Source organism: Perissodus microlepis, chromosome 1, assembly GCF_051167445.1.
Source record: "Perissodus microlepis isolate ML-2025 ecotype Zambia chromosome 1, ASM5116744v1, whole genome shotgun sequence".
Taxonomy (NCBI): Eukaryota; Metazoa; Chordata; class Actinopteri; order Cichliformes; family Cichlidae; genus Perissodus; species Perissodus microlepis.
Window position 1 is genome coordinate 20,528,600 of NC_140461.1, and position 23,306 is coordinate 20,551,905.

A 23,306-nucleotide genomic window follows, 5' to 3' on the forward strand; every position below is an offset into this window, starting at 1 on the left:
TTGCAGCCGAATCCAACTCTTAGGTTGGTGGCTCTGTTATTTAAACATTTTTATTTTTAAACAGATTTTTCCTAATATTCATCTGAAATATGTCTAGGAAAAAAGTAAAAGGTGCAATAGTTTCCTTTAAAATTGATTGCAGCTACAGTGGCATAAAGACATACTCAAAAAAGTATCTAATTTAAAAATTAAGTAAAAGTATAAGGTCCTAAAACCACCAACATACTGCTAAAATTATGGCTGAACTTTAACTTGCGGACACCAAGGATATGTGCTGCTACATTGCCCACAGCAGCAGGGCAAATGGGGTAAACTGGCCAAGTGGCTGCAATAAAACTGGTCCTGCAGATTATAGTATCAATAATTCAAGACCAGGAAAGGATGAGTGTGTAGAGTGATGCCTTAAATTGGGAATATACCTGCTACTTCTTTAAGCTGTCTGAGAAAATGTTTTAATGTTCTATTTGTGACCATTATGAACGACGGCTTCACTCGCTTGACTGATTTAAAAAAGAAATATTTGAATGTTTTCACTGCTTTAATAATAAAGTATTCCATATCTTTATTTTATTTTAACTAGATGACTTTTAAAGTCATACATGTTACTGATGTTGATGTTTGATTTGAGTGTTGAGATTTTAAATGAACCATTCACATGTCCGCTGAATTTCTGTACATTTAGTCAGGCACTAAAGCCATCTATGATTTTCAGATGCTTGCTTGATTTTAAAACGCTATCATGTTTTATTATGATAATGCACAACACTTTAAAAAAAACATAATTAGAAAACGCTTCAGAGACCACACACAATTAAACTATGAATTTCAGCTAATCTCCGAAATTTAACAGCTGAAATGATGCTGCAGTAATAACTCGGCGATAAAATGCGTAATATTTTATCACTATCGCACTTTTTTTTTTTTTACTCAGAAATTGATACACGATTCCCGTTTTCAGAAAAATGTGGAGTTTTAAATTTTGGTCACGTTGTTGATTTGTTTGTAATTTTGTAATTACAAAAATACATACATAATACATAATTTTGCATTTAAGTTTCGAAAGGTATTACACGTTAATATTTTGTATCGCTCAGTGACGGTAGGCTCTTATTGTAAACTTGCAGTCTTCTCGCCAAGTGTCACACTTCAGCCTTGAGAAACGTCAGAAGTATTGCAGGACTATAAAATCTCACGATTAACTGCGAGACTTGGAATCTCCAAAATTTTGTCCGGGCCAAAGAGCGACATCCGAAGGGGGGATCAACACTCGGAGATGCTCGGGTCAAGGTAAAAGAAAAAAAGAAAAAGAAAGGAAAAACTCTCTTTGTGCAGACGCAGGGCACAAGATGTGATGGGCAGGCTGACAGAAGCGGAGTTTCTCGGCACACAGTCTCGTTTCCTCCGGACCAAAAACAACACTGTGACATCCTCACACGCGCGCACACTCATGTTTACCTGACAGGATGTTTTGCACGAGCCGTGCGCTTCGTGAGGGGATTTAATTTGTACACAGGCACAGTTTGTAGATGCTTAGTGGTGGAAAGTATCCGTGTGCGGACTTTGTGTTTGCGTGCTGTCCTTCTCTGTGTTGTGGATTGCACCATGATGCCATGATAGGGGCGGAATCTCATGCGCACTTTCTAAAAAATAATATCACGCTCAGTGATGCGCTGGCTGCTGATGCAGAGGCAGGCTGAAGGGGCAGGTACTCTGCGATGTCTCTGACATGCTCGTTGTTGTTATTTGAAAAAGCTTTAATAAGGTGCTGACAGCACATCCATAAACAGATGGAACAGGTAGCCGAACGCGTAATACGCCAGAAGGAAAATCACAGGAAATCCCGAATTCCCACAGCCTTATGCAGTGGGCTAATACAAAAACATTACTGTTCACACTTAATGTAAGTTTCCCACAAGGGTTGGGTGCTATTCAGATACGGATGTGCTGTTTTACATTGTTTACAGTTCAGTCATAATGTAACCTAAACACTAAACAGGTATTCATTGCAATAATTTGATGAACTTGTATTTATTATTAAGCTAAAACTAATTTTTTAACGCCTCGATAAGATAAAGAGGGTAAAAAATTTATTCTTTCACAATTATACATCCCATGACTTAGTGGTGTGCAGAAACTTTTTGTTTTTTTAGTTTGTGACATGTCCTGTGACTTGACTCACATAAAATAACTTCTGCACGGCTCTGGATTTCATATAGGCCAATTTCGTTTTAGAGGCCACCCGCTGTGATGAACTTCTTGATATGTTTTTCCTCTTATTTATTGCGTGAATTGAGCTCCTTATTCTGTAAGTTTTGCTATGAATATTATATTAATATTATACTTTTTTCAGTGAAGTTTAATTTCAAATGTTTTCTTTTGCTTCAATGTAAAGAAATGTAGTTTAATGTAAATCCAAATTAGCATTTGAGAAGCCTGCTAGAGGACCGCAGCTCCCAGCATCCTTAGTGCTGCAGAGTAGCTGCAGCACCCTGTTAGTTAACAAATTTTAATAAAATATTATTTTATGTTTTGCATATATATTATTATATATTAATGTTGTAGCATGTACTACTATAAATGAAATGCAGTGGTTAACCTATCATGCTGTGCAAAATTCTCGAGCTACCCTTTCTTTATATTTTGGTAGGAAAATGGGAAATAGGTGCAATGATTTATTGAAACACATGCAAAAAAAAAGCAAAAAACTGAGATTTTACAATTTCAACAAGCTTGAAAGTCAATATTTGACATGACCACCTTTCTTTTTCAACACAGTCTGAACTCTCTTAGGGACGATTTCTTGTAATTTAGTGTAATTACAATTCCTTTAGTGTTCAGGATTAGTTTTCCAGGTTTCATAAGGATTGAAGATTCAAAGCTTCTCTTTGGATGTTGGCTGCCTTTTGTTTCATTCTCTGTCAAGATGATTGCACACTGCTTCAAAAATGTTGAGGCCCGGGCTCTGGGGAGGCCAGTCCACGACTGACAGTGTTCAGTCGTATGTTTTTCTATCCAGGTATGCTCTTACTGCATTCAAAGGGTTTGCTTTTTTGGATCATTGTCATCCTGAGCTACGAAGCTGTTGCCAATCAGATGGTACTGCATGGTGGTTTAAAATCTGATGGTACTTTTCTGCATTCATAATCCCATCAAATCTGACAGAGCCTTCACTGTGTTTTACAGATGGCTGTAGACACTCACTGTAGTAAGTCTCTCTTGATCTCCACTATGCCTATTGACAATATTTGGACTATAAATTTCAAATTTCATCACTCCATAAGACCTGTTGCCACTGATTTTCAGCACAGTTTTGTATAATTTGGTATACCTCATTCATTTCTCCCTGTTTTCCTTTCTTAAAAATGACATGCTTCTGCTGAGCTCATTTCTGATGAGGCTTTGCTTTGTTGGATATTTTCCTGTTTCTTAAGGACATGACTTTCAGATACTGTTCATCTGCTGTAGATTTTATGGTTTTTGCCAATTTTCCGGCTAATAGCTGTTTGAGAATCACCTTGTTGGTTCTTTGCTAAGTTGCCTGTTATGTAAACACAACACAGGTTCACCCCTTGAGGGGTGGTTCAGGAGTTTTGCACAGAACACTTAATTACAGACTACCCGTAATATCAACAGTATTGCCAGTGTAATGACGAACTGGGAATTTTTACTGTGCAGCTTTATGAGTCTTTTGCTAGTTCAGTGTTTTTGGATTTATGGCTTACATGCTGAGGCTGAACCGATGTCAGTAATATTACATTTGAATATTAAATTGTGTTGTTGGCATATGTGGAAAGTAGTTTATTAAGGAGGTAGCCATTGCAGCTAAAGAGCAATAATATGTGAGAGTTGTTCGTCTGCTTGCTTATTCCGCCCCCTGGTGACAAAAAAATTATAAACACCCCTTTAAAATAAATAATACTGAAAATAAATGTCATGTTATTTTATAGCCTATCAGCTATACCGGTTCAACTAGCCCACATTCAAAAGATAAACATGATGTGGAAAATATGTGTTTAAGACTTGTTTCTATCTTTAAATTAAATTAAGTAAGAAGGTCGGGATGTTTTTGTCACATGTGATGCCTTTCGTGAAGGAAGACTTTGCGCTTGATTAACATCTGGTGAGTGAAAAGTGAAGACGTTTCTTTCCTGTTCATGGATTTGGTAACAGTGAGTTGTTTGAGGGGAGGAATAGTAAAACAGCATGATAATTTCAGAGTGGTTGAAGATAATCCCGCTTTCTCTGTGACCTCATCACCTCAGTGTTAATAGATGTTACTCGGGAGGTGCTTTCAAGGGAGAGATCATAGCGCAGGTTTCTATAATTGTGACGTCTCCGGAGATGGTATGCGTATCTAGTGCCAGCTTAGCAGAGCAGGGAAGCTGGCGGGAGGTTTCAATGTGAGCGATAAACGCTGTGCAGGTTGCAGAGAAAGCGAGTGCGCAGTTTGAAAATGCTACAGAGCTGAGTGAACGAGACACAGGGTGCACCACGACTGGCTAATTGTGTTTCAAATTGGGTCTTTGAGTTCACAATGGGGAATGGGATTGCTCTGAGCTCCCCCGCTGAAGTATCCAAGGATGAGAAAGTTGTCAGATTTTTAGGTCAGGCTGTAAAGGGTTGTTGTTAGGCAGATTTTCTCATAGGTCCAGATGCCACATTGGTTTAATTCAAAGCTTCTGGGTATTTGATGTGGAACTATTTTAAGTTTTGGTTGGTTTAAGCAGTAACCTCTTCTTTGGTTTCGTTTCTCGGCTTTTACACTATCTTGCAACTGTATCTTTGAAAGACATGCAAGTGCTATATTTATATTTATCTTTTCTGTGTTCACATCTGTACTTCTTTACTTTCATTGTACAGTGCTCTGTTCATTTTAACGTCCTGATTGATTTTGTAGTTTTAGAAGGAATAGCAGGAGTGCATCCTAGTCCCATCAGAGCCTGACCCCGTTTCCGTGAGCTACGTTAGAGTGTAGCCCCTCTGGGACTTGTCCCCTCCTCGTGCTGACGAAGGGAAGAAGGCCACAGCTGGCCCATCCTAGCCCAGCTCAACTTAGCCTGACAAAACCTCAGCCTTGCATCACCTAATCCTGCCTGCTGCAAAGAACCTAAAGGTGCTTGCATTACAATTTCTCCTTCCCTGCTCATTGTAGGTCACTTGGTCTTCCTTCCTTTAATTTGGAAAGGCTTCCGGGGATATTTTGCCCTACAAAAAATAATTATGTTATCTCCCTAATTCCCAATTATTATGCACAGGCTTATTTAAGAAAAAGGATTAGATTTTCCCTCCCTTTTTTTTTTGTTGGCTGCACCAGCGAGCAGTGAATGAATATGAACATGACACTTCTCTCCTCGTCTGCAGTGAGGGGTCCTACACTTGGATGATCTGGGGGAGGAGAGAGCACAGTGAGCCTGTCATGTAAGCCGCCTCCTTTGGGGCCACCTCTCAGTGTACACTGCTTCCTGCCTCAGGTAGAAGCCTCAGTGTTTCTGCTGCTGAGGCGTCAGGCAGTTCTCTCTCTCTCTCTTTCTCCCTCTCCTCTTCACTCCCTCCCGCTGAGAAGGCAACACATCCCCTCGCAAAGCACGGAAATGGAGAAGGTAAGTTGTCGCATTTTTGAATCTTGTTTCCTATCTTTAATTTCTTTTTTGACACAACAGGAAATTATATTTCTTTCATGTGGCATTTTATGCACCGTGCACTTTCTGTATAAAGCTGGCATGTTTCTTATGTTTGTGTTGCCCTCTTCTCAACCCAAAAGTCTTGTTAGATGTTTGGAATACTCCTACTGTTGTCTCTGGACTAGAGTCTCAAAAGCGAATTTTATCCCAGAGGTGCTGTTCACGGCTCCAAAATTAGGCAGGATCAACTATAGATGACAAATGTCCTGGCAAGGATAAATTAATAAAAGTGAAAGTGCTTTGTTCTTATAGCTTCTGTGCTTTTATTTTGAAACTAAAGACGACGTAAACAAGAGAGAGCATTTGAACATTTTATTGATGAAAACCAGCTTTTTTAGATTTCAGTGTTAGATATTTTATTGTGTTAGATAAACTCTTGGTTGGGTACTTATATTTATCCACCCGAGTTGCTCTACAAAGACTCTCGGAGGCATTTGCAAGCATGCAAACGCATAACAGCTCCTTAAAGTGTGATTCCACCTTAAATGAAGCAGCAGCACAATTTTTTCTGACATGTGCCACCCCATCTTTTTAACACATTGTCATGTGTTTGTGTATTCATTGTATGACTTAAGGCAAAGTTTCTCTTTCAGAGCTGCTCAGAGTGCACAGAGCCGACTCTTGCACAGAGTCTGTGTACGCTCTGCAACAAGTGGTTGTGTTACCAGTGCACAGATGTGCACCAGCATCTGAGAACCCCCAACGCTTCCCAGTACATGGAATCACACCAGCAACAGAGGCCCAGTGCCACCCAGTTCCCAGAACTGCACCAGAGGGGCTCCAGCTCCCTGCCTCCTACTGGACAAGGCAAGACATTAGTTTGATTTGTTGGCTTTACAGACTTGTATGACACATTATTATATAGTTAGCAGGGCTGGTGTCTTTTTGCAATGATTAATGCATGATAGCTGCATGTATTTCTATGCACCTGTCTTTAACACGTGTCTCAGTGCTCGGATGATTTCATTTTTGCTAATATTAGTGTTTTGCTATTTTAAGCCCATCGCGTATGTTTGGCAGCTTTGTTGCCAGCTGCTTTTGCACAAGTTGTCAAATCATAATGAACACGTCCCAGACAGCATTATTGTGATGTGGGAGGGTTAGCATTTGGTTTGTGTACTTGTGAGAAAAACCGTGTGACAGCGCTGATAGACAGGATGTGGTCAGTCAGATCAGGCTGATGCACACAAGGTGATGCTCAGCTCTCTACCACAGAGATCTCTGATGATCTGCAGGCAGGAGGGGGGTTGGCTGAGGTGAGCCGGCCACCAGAGAGCAGTAGGGTACGTTTATTAGCATTATCCAGCTAATGTTAGATGGATTTTCTGTGCGCCAAAAGCTTCTTATATAGAGAGAGAGGTACAGGTGAGAAGCCCTTTAGAGTGTGTGTATTAAAAGTGAGATGTTGCTAATGGTACTTCAAAAGCCAGTTGGACAGCAGCTGAAACACTGACATCTTTGTCACTAAACACTCTTTAACACATACCATTGCAACCTCAGCTTCCTTCGGGTGCCACAACTGTATGCTGTCATTATTTTGGTGTTAAAGTGTAGCACTAGGTCAGCTTTAATAATGCTTGTCAACAAAACTGGTAACAGTTTTCTTCAGTTTTCTTCAGATTCTTTTCATGTATGTTTAATGCAACAGTAAGTGCACCGACTGACTTTTATTTTCAACATTTAAAAAAAAAAAAAGAATCCAGGTTTAAGGTACAAGTAGAATTTATATTCAGACCATTAGCTAGCAGGAGAATAAACGACTTAAAGAACTGAGGCTTGGTCTGGTCAGCATGGCACTTTAGAGGCGACGTCTAAGGATTTACAGCTCTTTAAGTATTTCACATCAGCATATCTGTCCTATACTGATGACATTAAAAGACACTTTGGAATAATAAAAAGTGTTCATAACTTATCAAGACGACAGTTAGAGGCTGTCATGTGATCCTGCATGCCATTTGAGCAAACTTTGAGCAAACAGGCTGATGACACTGCAAGTCTTTCTTTTCTTCTAATGCGTTTACTTTAATGCTGCGTGCTGTGGGCCTGACTGTGAACTGTCTGTTGACTGCTGCTCTGCCCCCCTCCCCTCCCTCCCCCTCCTCTCTCTGTATGTCGTTCAGGCCCGGGGTCGTATCCTTGGTCCCTCCTCATGTGCCACTCTCACAGACAGGAGCCCTTGGAGCTTTTTTGCGAGTCATGTGACCTTCTGTGCTGTAGCAGCTGTCACCTGTCCTCCCACAAAAACCACAGGTCAGTCCTCAGATGCACAGCACAAGGACACTGCCGAGAAGAGCTAACCACAGGTTAAAAAAAACTTCCTGTGAGCAGTAACACTCTTTAACTGCCTTGTCAGTTTTATCATCTATATCTGCATACACTACCCTTGGCCAGCCTAACATTCATTAAGTATTCATACCTTTTTGTTTTCTGTGATGTTAGAAAGCAGGAGGTGCCGCGAAGGTCACCTGCATAATGTCTTGTCCTCGGGGGAAACAAATTCAATTCTGGTGTTCGTCATGCTCAAAGAATAAATTAGTGAACTTTCTGGTGGATGCTGTGATCTCTCATGTGTTTAGGGTGGTGCAGATCGGAAAGGCCCTACAGGATCAGCAGTGGCTGTTTGAGAGTCTGATGGTTCAGGTGGAGGAGAAGAGGTCTGCAGTGGAGAACAGCGCTAAACAAATAGAGGAGAGGTTGGTTTTCACCCACACTGTCATTAAAGTCCAATTTCTGAGCAACTTTGCCCACAAATGATGGGTTAGGGAGGGACTGAGACATTTGCCCCCTTTCTGTCTTTCCAGGCTTCATGGAGTGAAGATTGCACACAGGAAGGCAGAGAACCAGATTAAAATGGCAAAGATGATTATGATGAACGAGCTTAACAAACGAGCCAACCTATTAATAGAGCAACTGGAGGTAATTACTTTCTCTTTCCATCTAATCATCTTGCCGGCCACGAATCTACACGCAAAGAATCTGTAACTGCCACGATGCCGTCGCTAGCTCATGATAAGCTGTCGCAGCTGCTTAAACCGACATCCCAGCACCTACATCTGTCAAAAGCTGTCTGTTGATTAACCTGCAGTCCAATCACAAGGCTTGCCTTCTGCAAGTAAGGACACAAAACTTCATGTTTACATTTGTTTTTTTTTTAAATTTTCTACAGAAGATTGCAGAGGGCTTCCAGCAGCGTCTGGAGGACCAGCTGCAAGGGGCAATAGAGATATGTGGCCAGCTGGACCATATTCAGAAGTTCATCACCTGGGCTATGACCCATCACTGCACAAGCCCGGTGCTCTTCAGCAGAGCTCTGGTATGCATATGAGACAGTTAACAGACGTCGTCCCGCACATGCACACACACACACAAAGTCCGGTCCTGTGAGAGAGGTGATAATTAATTTCTTGTAAAGTAGAACAACAAGTGTGAAGTCTCTTTTTATCATCTTTGAAAAAGAAGCCACACATTTACATTTAAAGGGGAACTCCAATTGTACTTGAAGGTCAGTTTGCTAGAGATTACTGCTCGGTCTGTGCTGTGCTGTACAGTGCCCTCTGTGTTTTTGAAGGAGCAGCCTGAGAAAATTGCTGAAGTTGTGTTGCTGGCTTTAGTTCATCATGAGAAAGAAAGAAGGCTCCGTGTGCTCTGTACTGGCAGCCTGGAGTTTGACATTTACCCGTTAGGTGGGGTTTAAAAATAGAAAAGCTGCATGATAAGCAGTGCAGGATCCACTGTTTTGGGAGATTCGCCCATGGATGGAAAGCCTCTTTGTGGAAGTCCAAACTAAACCACTTAAGTGTTCTTTTAAACTTACTTTACATCCATTTGTCTTTCTGGTCTCATGATTTGTATGGAGACACATCTGTCCACTGACTCTTTTGTCACGTAGTGGTGTAGTGGGCAGCTTGGGGCCTTGTGCGTGGACCTCAAGCTGGCCACCGCATCACTTTTTTGCATTTGTCCCAGTCCAAAAGCATGCTCTTTGGGTTAACTGGTGCCTCTAAATCAGACAGCTCATGGATGTGAATCAACTGGAAATCTGTCTTGAGTGTAGTCCACCTCTTGCCCTATCATAAAAACCTTTATGTGAAGTCCACTTTAACAAGCATGTTTTATCCTTTGTGTTGATTTAGTTTATTATAAAAAACTGAATGACATATTTTTAGTGAAAGGAACAAAGGAAATGCATAATCATCTACAAATATATGCTGGAGTTTTCTTCCTGTTAAAAGGGAGTTTTTTCTTCCCACTGTCACCGAGTTCTTGCTGTCTGATTGTCGGGGTTTCCTCGCTATCATTTAATGGTCTTTACCATCTAAAGTGCCTTGAGGTGACCGTTGTTGTGATTTGACCCTAAATGAATAAAATTGATCTTTCATCTTTTTCATATTTCCTTTCCTGCAGATTTCACTCCAGATGCAGCAGCTGCTTGAGGCGTCACACCACTCAGATTCTTGGAGTCCTGTGAAGATAAAATTCAACTGGGATGCTAGTTATTGGACGAAACAAATTTCCTGTTTAGGTAAAAATCAATCCGTTAATGCAAGAAGACTTTTTTTAAGAACATGTTTTTCTAGGAGAAACCTCCTCACTCAAAAAAAAAAAGTTAAGTAGGCACAAAAGGAACCGTAACTATGTATATCTGTTTGATAATTAATCAGCATTATTTTGATGCATGACATGTGAAATACTCTCTCTGAAACCGGGCTCTCACTGTGACTCTGTTACTCTGCAGGTCAGCTGACTGTTGAGGGGGGAAACTGCGCTTATCCCCCAGGGTTGGCCTGCTCCAGTATTATGAGACCCCAGCCCATTACCTGCTTGACTCTGCCACCAGTGTTTCACAGAGGACGAGAGCCGGGCTGTGGGTACCAAGCCTGCTGTGAGCCTCAGATGTGCTGCCTTCATGGCATTCATTCGCAGCCAGATCTTCCCAGTCTGGACAAAAGCCAGCTGGACACCACACTTTATAACTCCAGCTGTGCTCAGCCAGCTCATATTTCTGCTTCCCAGCACCAGAACCAGCAGATCCAGAGGTTCTGGGACCAGGAGAGTTCCTTGCAGCGTCCTCCACCTGCATCACCTGTCCCAAACAGAAGGCACAATCAGCTCAGCCGCAGCCGAGCATCTGCATCTCAGCCACAAGCTGCTGACTCACAACCACATTCTCAGTCTAAGTCCTATCTTTCTCATCATCAACACCGCAAAGAAGTTCTTCCAAATACCCAGGCTGGGCTAAGTGCAGAGCGTGGGAGACCAAACCGGCGTCGGGGGAAGCTATCGACCAGCAGATCTCTGCAACAGGAGCTCAGCTACACGGCTCTGGAAAGGGATCCGATGAGTGAAGAGAGCCGGGTGGAAACGCATCGTGTGGAGGAGACCTGTGGACAAATAGCGGTTGCTGAAAGGAGGGAGATGTTGGATCAAGAGCTACAACAGGGCAGGAGGGTGCAGAGTCCTGTCCAACAGCAGCAACAGCAGCAGGTGCTGCTGTGTTTATCAGGTGTGAGAAAAGAGCAAGAGAGGACCAACTCTGCACTGACCGTCAAAGACCACAGAGATGCCAGGGTGAGAAATTAAGCTAAAAATGGAACCTCACCAACAGAGGATATTGCAATATAATATATACCCATATGCACATGCATTAAAAAAAGAGCTGAAGCTACAATATATTAAAAAAATAAGATGAAAAAGACAACAAACAAAAAATGTGTCTTAAAGCAAAAGATTGTACAAATGAAACAGAAATCTCTTTGCTGGCGTGTCAGGAAGGGCGACCAACATAAAAATCTGCCAAATCAAACATGGCGACACCTTGAGAATAGCCGATCAGCTAAAAATAGCGTTTTATGTACAGTGTGCTTCTTGTACGCTCCTCGTTGTAACAACAAAATTCTGCTTAAATCCAGCTTCATAAAGCTTCTTAAAAGCAGCAGAGTTGCGAACATTGTTTGACAGTTGGCCCTCAGATGAAAGCGAGCCATGCGGTGGGATTTTTATGCACCTCAGCCTTCGGTTTTTCACTTCACACGTGGTTCTGCAAAGTTTCTAGAGGCTCAAGCGAAGTTTTTAACCCTGCTATGGTAAACCACACAAAGCTGTTTATATGTGCCTCTCAGAACCCGCTACTGTTTGGTCAAGCCTATTTCCTGTGAAAACAAAGACGTTCAAACACTTGCTTACACAAAGGCACCAAAGCCTGCATTAGAAATTGCTTAATGACGGGACGTTTAAGTCGAATGAAAAGCTCGGAGAGCCGCGATTTACGCGTTTTGAAAGGGCTATTGTATATTTTTAAAATATTGACATGTAGACGAGTGTTGGAGCGTTTGAGGCGGCGTTCAGTTTTAATTAATATCCATTAACAATTGAAACCAAAAGCAACACTTTATATTAATGCCAGAACGATCACTTCCCACAGCTGACAGCTAGCCTCAAAAACAGATGGCGCAACAGAAAGCTGCTCTTGCTTTCAAAAAGAAGGGATGATGGGAAAACAAAAGAGCTGCTCTGACAATTATAGCCGAGCACTTCAATGCATGCTTAAATCCAGGAGCTCGCTGTTCATCATAATCACTACTGATGCCAGAGGTTTTAGCAGCCGCATAATCGCCCTTCTTTAAAAATTCTCAAGATGGGTGATTACTACCACAAAGATATGTTATTTTTACATTTTCAAGTCACAGCATCTGAAAGTGATATAAAGCCACTTGGGCACAGTCATTTGTGTACTTAACCTGTCATTAATGAGTCGCTGAGGGAATAGTGTGAGCTGCCAGTTTTTTAGCTCTGGTTTGCACTGAGATAAATTCCCATACCCCTCCGTGATTCCAGAGAGAAGGATTATAGTCTATTTTCCTCTACAGCCTGAATCCTGCATACGTTTCCCAGGGGGCATAGATCAGGTGAGTGTTTTAATCGCATGATACTAAGGAGCATGTGCTTGGTGTCAGCCTGGCCTGAAAATGTGTGATGGTGTACCGGAAAAAGAGACACAAGCCAAAGTGTTGAAAAAAACCTTTTGGAAGACTTGGATCAGTAAACTGTAATATATGAGAGAAACTGTGAGAGTGGTGGCTTAATCAAAGGGCCACACTGTAGCTCTCGGGTTGAATTTACATATGATAATTGGTGTGATATCCAAAGCTTTCATTGCTCCAACAATAACACTAATATATTCAACATGTTTGTAAGGATTGAGGTGTTCCCTGAATAGGCTCTGAGTGATGTTTTTGTTCATTTGGTGTGTGCCCGTGTGTGTCCATCCACTTTTTTTTTTGTCTCCTTTCAGTTTTTAATGGCATGAACAGGTGCACCTGTGCATGCAAGGCTGCTTGAAACCCCAGCTCAGTTGTGTGTGTGGATATATTTATGTTTTTTGACAGAGATCCACATCCCTGGAGGTGACAGTGACAGCCCACGAGTGTGTGTCTGATATGCAGCATAGCAGCAGGCTGAGCACTGGCTCGGTGTGCTCGAGGAGGAAGAGGCGCTCCCAGAGCATCCCGACAGAACTGGCAGCCCCATCCGCCAGCCCTTACGCCGAAAGGCCCACAGGATGGGCTCGTAGCCTAGAAGCGGGAGCTGCAAATAAGGTAACCCCGCATCAGAATATGATTGCACGTGGGTAGGCTGAGCTGTCAGAGAGAATAGGACCGATCACAGTTAGGAGGTGCACTCGCCACATGTGTGTTCAGCACTGTCATCTCTGGTGATACACAGTTCCACAATAAAAACTGTAACTACAAAACTAACTAGAGGCGAAAACAATACCAAGATCCACTTTGCATCGATGGACTAAGATGCTCAGTTGTCACTAGGTTGCTGTTTTTCAAGCGCTTTTAAGAATTCATCTGCCACGTGAAGAAAGAGCAAAGCCTTCTGGAGGTGCAGAAAGAGCAGGATAAAAGGAATGCAGAGTTAGAAAGAAGTGAGCTTAGCACACCTGTGCACGCGTAAAGCCCACTTCTCATCTCTGCTTGAGCCTAGCAGCTTAGGCGAAATCAGCTGCTCTTGGCACGGCGCACCCACACCTCTGATCTGGTGCTATGCATATATTGGAGGTGCTCAATTTGATAAGGCGGGAGAATGAAAATGAGCGAGGGAGAAAGAATACAAAACGATGGTTCTGCTAAATCAGTTTTAATAGTTAAATTCCCAACGTCTGACAGAGAGTGCGATACTAAATCTGTGCAGTACTCTTGTAAAAAAGGAAAAAAATAATAAAATCTGTGAGGCGTTTAGTTGAACAGTTTTCTCAGGAGATAAGCGAGGGAATGAGGAGCCCATTTTTCCAATCATTTTTGACAGTTTCTGTCATTTGAAAAATCGCATGCTTTTAGAAACCCGCAGGAGCCATTATTTGGTTTAACAGCATATTTTGCTGCTGGAGTTAGTGACTAAAAGAGTTTTACTTAATGCTTATTTTGATTTCAGTATTACGTGCTGGATCCCAGACAGAGGAGAGCATCAGATGGGGTGCTCTGTGTGGCCAAGGAAACTTCAACTGAACCTCCTTTAATGTCCTATAAGACAGAGCCAGGTGGTTGAAAACACTGAGATTTTTTTCTTACATAGTCAATTAAAAAAAAAAACTCACATTTTCAACTGCTTGACTTTCTTTGTACTTTTTAGATCACCCCATCACTTACCTAAATGAAGAGATTGGTTTTGATGCCAACAAGAAATGCAGCTTCTCAAGTAACAGCAACAGCAGGTATGTATTGTCTTAAAAAAATGAAAGATCAGTCCATGCACAAATCATGAAAACAGATTGTTAACCTATTTTTACATCCCTCTAAATTAATAGTGATATTCAGAACGACTCTGCAAGGCCCAGGGTTCCAGTCATTTGCCTCGAGCGTCTCAAAATACTTGTGTCTCAGCTCCCACCACACGGACGAAGACAGAGTGACCCTCTACCTGCCAGTGGGACGGATAAGAGCGAAACCGTCCCTCAGCAGAAAACCTGGCAGGATGTAATGCCCCAGGTGTGGTGCATTTGTTTCATTCAAAACAAGAAGGGAGTTGTTTTAACCCTTTAAACCCTAACCCGTCACAGTTAGCATTTTTAGCAAGGGTGGGCAACTCCAAGCCTCGTGGGCCGGTGTCCTGCAGGTTGTAGATCTCACCCTGGGTCAACACACCTGAATCAAATGATTAGTTCATTACCAGGCCTTTGGAGAACTTCACGACATGTTCAGGAGGTAATTTAGCCATTTAAATCAGCTGTGTTAGATCAAGGATACACATAAAACCTGTAGGACACTGGCCCTTGAGGCCTGGAGTTGCCCACCCCTGGTTTAAAGGGTAAATTAGGTTAGGGTTTAAAGGGTTAAAAGCACAATAGCAGGCATATAATTAGCTGTCACCACACCATTTATTTCATTTGTTTACTTGGTTATGGCTAAAGTGTGTTGGCTAGTAAGCTTTAGGGGTAATTTAGGATGACCCTGGCTAGCTGTTGTCCTCTGTAGTATTTATGCATGAGGGTTTTAAGAGATTAAACTGTAATATGAAAAAAATCCCTTCCTTTCTCTTCTCTTGTAAACACAGGGAATAACAGGAGAATCTGAGACTAGTGGGGCCACCCGCGTGCTTGCAGCACCAAAGCGACAAACTTGTAATGAGTCCACCGCACAGTCAGACTGCAGCGACAGCAACATAGGGGTACCTGTTCCTCATAAAGAATCCACACTGCTCTCCGCTGACTCTGAATATGTGGCACCAAGTTTCTATGAACCGGATCTGGATTCTGACTCTGATCCCAGGTCAGTGTCAGAGGAAGCAGTCATCTCTCAGACTGATTCAGACCCACAGCTTGACTCAGATGCATCACCAGATTCTGACCCGAATGCACCGTCTTCATCTGAGGCTGAACTGGAGTGTAGAGCTGAGCAGAAGTCTGCAGAGATGGGGCTGTGTGGTGACTCAGAGCCAAGTCTGGAGTATGAGGCAGATCCAGAATCAGATGCGGGACCAGACGGCCGAGGGTTGGATGCAGATACAGAATCAGGTGATGCTGAAACGGAGTCCGACATCCAGCCTGTATACGACCCCACTTTTCAGGGCGAGACTGATTCTGACGTGGTCTCCGATCAGCCTCCAGACTCTCAGGGCTCCGTGGCATCTGAGCTCGATGTAGACTCTGAACCCGAGCTGACCACCGATGACCCGCAACCGCTTCGCTCTGACCTGGATGAGGAGATCGGTCCAGGTCAGAGGCCGCTCCTGATTGCAAATCCCGTTGTTCCCGGAGACACAGAGGAAGTCCAGACTGAGCAAGACGGCACAGAGTTGGAGAGTGAGGATTTTTGTGCCGTTTGTCTGATCGGAGGAGACCTGCTATGCTGTGATCGCTGTCCAAAAGTCTTCCACCTCTCTTGCCATATCCCCCCTTTGCCGACCTTCCCCTCGTAAGCTCACGTGAAATTTCAGCACAATCCTCACACCTCCTGTTAAACAGTTTACATAAAGCTGGTACTGCTAACCTAATGTGTCTTCCCTCATTCAGAGGTGACTGGGTGTGCACCCTGTGCAGAGATGTTCTACAGCCAGATGTCGAATACAACGGTGACAATGAGAGAGCATCTGGAGAAAATGCATCAGCAAATTTGCTATCTCCATGTGACCAGAAAGTAGGTCAATTCATAAGAACAAACTTATTTACAGCAGTCAATTTGATATGTTATAGAGGGTAACACAGCTGTCACTCATATTACCCGAGGGGGTTCATCTAAATGCTAAAAAAATCTCCATAAATATCATGACTAACGAGTGTTTACGTACTTATCAAAATGGCTATAAAAAATGTATGTGGCAATAACTAATGTGTTTTTTTAGTTTTTCTTTAACTGCGATCCTTCTCTTTCTGTCGCGCCAGTTTTCATTCATGTTTGGTTGAATCTTTGCAGAAATGTGAGAGGCTGACACTTCTGATCCTCAGTAACATCCTGAGTGCGCCATTCCAAGAGCCCGTCAGTCCACTCGTAAGCTAATCAACATTTTCTTACAGTAAAGTAAATTTATTTTCGCAGAATATAATTATGTTTTCATTATACTTACAGACACATGGTAGTTAAGAGTTTTACTACCAGTCTAAAGTTTCCCTCATGGGTTTTATATGTAACACAGCTCTGCTCACATTCAGTTTTTGCCCAAGTGAGTGAATCCTTAGAGCCTTAAAATTGTGCTGAATACATTTTCTTCTTCATAAAGTATTTACAAAGCTCATTTTATATGATATTTGAGGCATTCTATAATTGTCATTCATGCCTAAATCAGCTTATTTATTCATGGCTATCATCTATTTATGCAACATTTCATTGTGCATTGTGTTTAAGCTGTTTTGTAACCCATAAACAATGCTATCAAAGGTAACATGGGTCTTGAGTATCTAACTTAGTTTAAGACTGCGATGCAAGCATGCACCCTGTGCACAGGTAGAAACACGTCTGTCACAATGATACATAATGGAGCTCATGCAACATTAATGTGATGCATTTTGAAGAGCAGAGTGCTCCTGAGATAATTAAATTGGAATTGGTTTTAGAGAACCAAAGTGGCTGGGGGGATAATATAAGACTCTTAAATGCCACTGCTTTCTCACACAGGCACGCCATTACTACCAGATCATCAAGAGGCCAATGGACCTGTCTGTGATCAGGGCCAAGCTGAGCAAGGGGAATACCCAGTGTTACAGCTCACCCGATGAGTTTGTGGCCGACATGTATCTCATGTTCCGCAACTGTGCAAAGTTCAATTACGTAAGTTAAAAATCTAAATTCTGCTTGTTTCTGTGTATATACGGTTAATCAGTCTCGACATCATCACTGGTCACTACTTTACTATAATTACTGTAATGGCATCCCCGTCCCCCCCCCGTCCGTCATTGCAGCCTGACTCTGAGGTGGCCCAAGCAGGCCGCAGCCTCGAGGCCTTCTTCACCTCCAACCTGAAGGAAGTTTTCCCGGGCAGAGTCTTCCCCATGGCTGAGGTGGATTCAGACAGCGATGAGTACGACGAGGCTTACAGGACCACTGAGAGTGGCTTCCCCTGGCCAGAGAGAAGAGAGCAGTGCCACAGGAAGAGGAAGAGGAGGCAGTCTCTCAAGTCGAGGAGGCATAATTTCTAATTAGAGCTTAATAGTGCGCAACCATGGCAGCAAACATGTTATTTCTGTTTATAAATATGCTGGTTTTTTTTTTTCATTTAGCAGCCAGAGGGAATGCACCAGTGTTTCTAAAAGCAAGCCAACCTTGTGGTTTGCAGTGATATGACAGTACTGCCATCTGATGGCAGCTAAACATGCGAAAATAGGATTGAGATTAGTAACTAATGCAGGAGTCATTATTATCCATGCAACTCATCGGAGGGGCTGAGTGCGAAAATGGAAATAAGTGAAGGTCACATTGTATAGGTTACGCAGTCATACCTCTGTGGATCTCGGTTTGTTGCTTCTACAGCCATGTAGTGAGGTGATGCTGTAATACTTCCTTTATCATGTCATATTTTGCCTGCTAAGCATATGCTCCTGATACACTGCACTGCTTGCTATTTTCTGCTAACATAAAATACCTTATATATCTTTCATCACATGCTTTTTTGTACAGAGGATGCTGTAGTTGGATGCTTATTAATCGCACTTTGCATCTTTATTAAGTGGACTTTTTCAGGTCATCATAGCCCTGATTATACGCAGTACTCTGAAACTTTGTCGGTAAATTCTGTACTTACCATATTCACGAGTTTCCAAATCATTTATACACGTGTCACTGTATAAACTTTTATTTTACTATATGAATGATTGCAGGCAATCAACATAGGTTGATTGTTGTTATAATTATGTGTGTCAGTAGCTTTTTTTGAAAAGCAGCAGCAAATTGTTTAGATTAGAGGAAGCCAGGATGTGAGAGATCGTGGGCACCGTAAGCACTGTTAGAGCTCACCGGGGCATTTTTATTATTGGAGAATTTAATATCTGGAGCAAACAGTTCATGAAATGTAAAATTTCACATTTAGCTAGCAGATAAGTTTGTGTATGTATATTGCATATTATTTCTCTTGGAGCAAAATCTTCCACTCTTCTCTTATCAGGATGTCTCAGGCTTACTGAAAGTCTAAGGTGTTGTTATCTTTGATTACTGATGAGTATAAAAATGTACTTGCTGCTGTGTGTAGAGAATTACTGTCGAAAGGAAATGCATAATTTTATAAAAAAAAAAAACGCTGTAGCACATTTCCTGTTTTTAACTATGCTGTACTTGGTTTCTGCAGCTTAATATACGCTTTGTGTGACTCATGGCGATGGATGTACAAAAGTAGCGAATGCATAGTATATGTAATGCTATTCCTTTTGACATCAGTAGATCTAATAGACGTAAGGGAAAACTGCCATAGTTGCTGTCACTGTTTCAAGAGAAATGTTTTCTTTTTTCCTTTTTTGTAACTGTAATTATAAATGCACAAATATTAATATCAATAAAAAGCATTCATGAAAAAAAGCATGTTAGTCCGGAGTCCCCTGTCATTTCTTTATATTTTGCTTCCAAGGAGCCTGACTTTCTTGTAACTTTTATGGTGGTCTTGAGAAATAGTTCTTTTTTTGGACACTGGCCGCTTTTCTCCTCATTTTGCATGTTTGCTAAGCCACTTAAAACTGACCTATGAATCATTTAAGCATAAAAAAAGCACCTAACTCAAGGGTTAATCAGTGTTGTGTCTACACATAACAGATAACTTAGCAAAAAAAAACATTTAAATTGTATATTTAAGCACTTTGTTACTAGCAGCCTGTCAGAAAAACACATTTCCCCCTAATTTTATTTAGTTTGAGCTATAAAAGCAAACAATAACGCAATTTAAAAGGCATAAAAAAGCAACAGCAAGGTGATTTCCAAAAAATGGGAAAGTGGAGGGGAAAAAAAAATCTACAGCAGATGAAAGCCGTGTTGTTAAGAAAAAATCCAGACACGAGACCTGACTCATCTGAAACAGTCTCAGTGGAAGGGTGACTGTCAAGAAGTGGTTCTTAAGGAAGGGGAATGGGGAGAAAAGACGTATACAGGGACATATTACAAACTGCAAAGCAGGTTAAATGCTGGATCAAAACGAAGCAATGTTAACTTTATATCAAAATCCTGTCACTGCCATGTCACATACAGTCCGAGGTTATGGGTGTGTTATAGCTTCATTAATGGTGTGTGGAAGGGTGGTAAGAGTGCTCAGAATTACAAAGCCGAAACTGCAAAAATATTCAGAAAAGACTCTTTTATTACTTCTAAAACCTTCGTGACATTTAAAAAAATATATTTGGTTGAATAATCTCTCAAACTGCTTTGATGCAACATAAAGTAGAGAGAGATTTTTTTGTGAACGGACAGAAGTTTTAAGAATTAATCAGATGAGACTAAAGAACTAAAAATTGTGTAATTAGTCACACTTATTTCCTTGAGATTTGACAGTCTTTTTGCTCTGAAGTAGTTTTTTGTTTTCAAAGCAGCCACTATCATCGGCCTGTACCTATGATTGTAACCCAAACCTTCAGTTCAATCTGTCAAATGTAAGAAAGCAATCAGACTAAAGGTTAGCAGCTCCTGGAAGCCCGCGAGCAGGGCAAAATGCACATCAAGATGAGTTTTACCAGTTTCTTTTCACATTTGTTTTGAATATTCCCGAGTCATAAATCAGTTAACATGCATCATTTGAAGTTTTAGCTTTTAGTTTTACGTAATGAAATGCTTCTTAAAACCCATCGCTTCTTTGCCCTGATGTATGTAGAAGTGAGTCATGCAGACAGCACCACCCACCTAGTCTGCACGGTTAAAAGGCTCTTTCATGGCCACTCCAAACAGAACACCATCAGAACACATCCCATAACATGTAATAATGAATCTGATTGTCTGGAGAGCATTAAAGAGAGAGGGAGAAGTAACTTGCTGGACTCTTTCGGCAGCACAGACGTGATGTAACCCTTCAACGTGGCCCAGGAGACATTGCTGGATCCTGCCTCGCGTCACACAAACTGTGGAGAAAAAAAAGTTGCGATGTTTTAATTGCATGTAAAAAAAATTTTTTTTAAAAGTTAAAAACAAAACAAAACAATCCTCATATTTAAAAGTAGAAGTTCAAGAGTTCTAAGTGTCATAGAATTCACTTAACATAGGATTTTCTGCATCTGGATATTTGTTTTAGTTTTAATCAGACAATGGAAGGCGAGATTCATCGTAGGGATTTTAAGGGTTTCCTGGAGAGAGAAGGACATTTAACAGAAGCCCCCTGGTGATGCATTAAAGTGTTAGCGTTGTAAAAATAAAATAACAACCCCCCTCTTGGTGCAAGTTGCAGTTTGACTTCTGTGACTTTTGTAGTTTGCTGCAAAAAGTCTGTGCTTTAAGAACAAAGAAGAAAATTCTGTTTTTACATTACACTGCTTATCCTCCTCTCGAGATCAGTCTGTTTTTTTATTTTTAACCAACACACACACACACAGCAATAATTGTTATATGTACACTATTTTGGTCAGGAGGCCTATTGCTATGTTTTATTTGTGAACAAGGCTTGTGACCTTTCAGTCTTCAGTCTTCACGTAAAACATCACATGATAATAATGAGACACTTCTGTGACCTTTGGTGAACAATGAAAAGGGCAGACAGAAATGCAGTGAGAGAAAAACGCGAGCTGGAAAGTGACGCAGGGAAGTTTGGAGTCTTTTAGTGCTGCAGGGGGCAGAGAGGGGATCTAAATTGTGTGCCTTGCTGAGGTTAACTGGCACGTTACACCTGGAAACATCTGCTGGCATTTTATAGTCTTGGTAACGTGGCTGTGTGTGTGTTAGCCATAGATTCTGTTTATGAGAACTCTGAAATTCAGAGCTGACAATTGCACAGACCTCACATCCACCTTAAGGAGTCTTTAAGGTTGGTGCACCTCGAGCATCGCTGGTGTAGTGGTATCATGCAAGATTCCCATTCTTGCGAGCTGGGTTCGATTCCCGGGCGATGCATTTTAAGGGTGGCGGTAGCTCACTTGGCAGAGTGAGTTGCGTACCAATTGGAAAATAAGGTCGATCAGTTCTCGACTCCTTCTCCTCATGCTGAAGTATCCTTGGGTAAGATATCGAACTCTAAGCTTCCCCTGATGTGTCTGTGTGTGTATGTACGTTGACAAGAGTTTTGGAAAACTTAAGGTCGAGGTCACTGAGATTTGAACTGGTGTGAACTTTTTAGTAGCACTTATGGTATTAATGTGAAAATCCTACGTTTTCGTTGAGGTAATGTGTTCACAAAGTGGGGTAAGGGGTAAAAAGGCGCTTCACGAAAGGTGATGATAGATGTTTCTGAATGGGATGAAGCATAATTAGATGTGGTTTTATTGTGTGACACAAGCACATTTATCAAATCATCTGTTGTGCATAATAATCTTAGAGGTATAAATGTCCTGCCTTTGTTTTAGGCTGCTTGTCAGTATTGTGTTGCTTGACTTTTCTGCCAAATCCTTAAATTTTAGCACTAACTGAAGAGTGGTAGAGATTTTCACTGAGTTTTCACAGGGGACACCGGTGTTTGCGAGACAACTCACAGCATGTCTGAGCAGCTGGCACAGTGATAGGCTGTGTACACTGGAGAGAGGATGAGGGACAGTTTTAACAGCTCACTTAGCTCTTGTAACATCATCAAGTTGGCTCCGCTGAGGAACAACGGGGCTGGAAAAGCAGATGAGCAAACGCCGATCTCAACCTTTCTTTTCTGGAAAATTACTACATGTTTGTGCGTTTATCTAATCTATCTGATATGCTTCCCATCACAGATTAAATGTATGTAATGAAATATAAATACTGGGAGAGGGGTTTTAGAGCACAGTGATGTGAGAATTATTTAGCCCTCTCTGGAATTAACAGAAAGAGTCTCACCTTCAGCTAACAAGAAATGACATTCATGTTTTTGACCACAAAAACAGCTGCCGTCATTCTATTCTAGAAAAAGAATAGGAAACAGTCAGTAAGCATTGAGCTATTTCTTCTACTTCTTCTTCTTCTTCTTCTTCTTCTTCTTTTTGTTTTATAATGAGATATCATACTGTTAAAAATGCTCAAACATTCCTCAGAGATGTTGGTCCAGGCTGACATGACAGCATCATGCAGTTGCTGCTCATTTGTCGGCTGCACGTCCATGATGCGAATCTCTCGATGCACCACATCCCAAAGGTACTCTATTGGACTGAAGTATGGCAACTGAGGCCACTTGAGCACGGTGTACCCACTGTTATATTCGAGAAACCAGCTTGATTTGAGTTAAGCTATGTGAGAAGGTGTGTTATCCAGCTGGAAGCAGACTTTAATAGATGTATACACTATACATGGTCAGCAACAATACCCATGTATGATGTGCTGTTTAAAACTAGTTCTAAGATGGCCAAAGTGTGTCCTCACACTTTTTAAGACAGGACAGATGCATGCTTTCATGTTGCTTCTGACTCAACCGTCACAGCAGAAGTTTGACTCACTAGAACAGGCAACAATTTTCCAACAACTGTGCCACATTTAGAGTCACAGGCCTTGTGAAGCAGGGAAATACTGACTCCCTTTCTCTTACCATCGTATTCTCCCCAGCTGTTCTGCGGTGATT

General features: G+C 41.6%; 1 protein-coding gene and 1 non-coding gene across 5 annotated transcripts; both read left to right on the forward strand.

Moving 5' to 3' along the window:
* The first annotated feature begins 1,158 nt into the window (after positions 1 to 1,158).
* trim66 (tripartite motif containing 66) lies at positions 1,159 to 19,191 on the forward strand. 4 transcript variants are annotated; one of them, XM_084934563.1, is made up of 21 exons: positions 1,185 to 1,287; positions 4,898 to 5,113; positions 5,362 to 5,418; positions 5,564 to 5,600; positions 6,275 to 6,488; positions 7,802 to 7,931; positions 8,258 to 8,374; positions 8,483 to 8,597; positions 8,848 to 8,994; positions 10,086 to 10,203; positions 10,417 to 11,249; positions 12,548 to 12,586; positions 13,067 to 13,276; positions 14,118 to 14,223; positions 14,316 to 14,397; positions 14,491 to 14,671; positions 15,237 to 16,096; positions 16,195 to 16,318; positions 16,595 to 16,669; positions 17,294 to 17,446; positions 17,578 to 19,191. In XM_084934563.1, exons 3-21 carry the CDS (start codon positions 5,381 to 5,383, stop codon positions 17,812 to 17,814), a joined length of 3,816 nt encoding a protein of 1,271 aa, XP_084790689.1. In that variant the 5' UTR covers positions 1,185 to 1,287; positions 4,898 to 5,113; positions 5,362 to 5,380; the 3' UTR covers positions 17,815 to 19,191. The 4 variants fall into 4 exon arrangements, with proteins under 4 accessions (XP_084790672.1, XP_084790697.1, XP_084790689.1 ...); XM_084934554.1 differs by lacking the exon at positions 1,185 to 1,287 and adding an exon at positions 1,301 to 3,016; XM_084934546.1 differs by lacking the exon at positions 4,898 to 5,113 and having other exon boundaries at positions 1,159 to 1,287.
* A 2,423-nt stretch (positions 19,192 to 21,614) lies between these two features.
* On the forward strand, positions 21,615 to 21,685 carry trnag-ccc (transfer RNA glycine (anticodon CCC)). Its single transcript has one exon. It is a non-coding gene; the product is annotated as a tRNA-Gly (tRNA).
* The last annotated feature ends 1,621 nt before the right edge of the window (positions 21,686 to 23,306 follow it).

What these genes read in the sequence shown, in the direction of transcription:
- trim66 (XM_084934546.1), top strand. An exon ending in AAAGCACGGAAATGGAGAAG is followed by an intron (nt 5,601 to 6,274) that starts GTAAGTTGTCGC and finishes TTTCTCTTTCAG; the next exon opens with AGCTGCTCAGAGTGCACAGA. An exon ending in TATCTCCATGTGACCAGAAA is followed by an intron (nt 16,319 to 16,594) that starts GTAGGTCAATTC and finishes GAATCTTTGCAG; the next exon opens with AAATGTGAGAGGCTGACACT.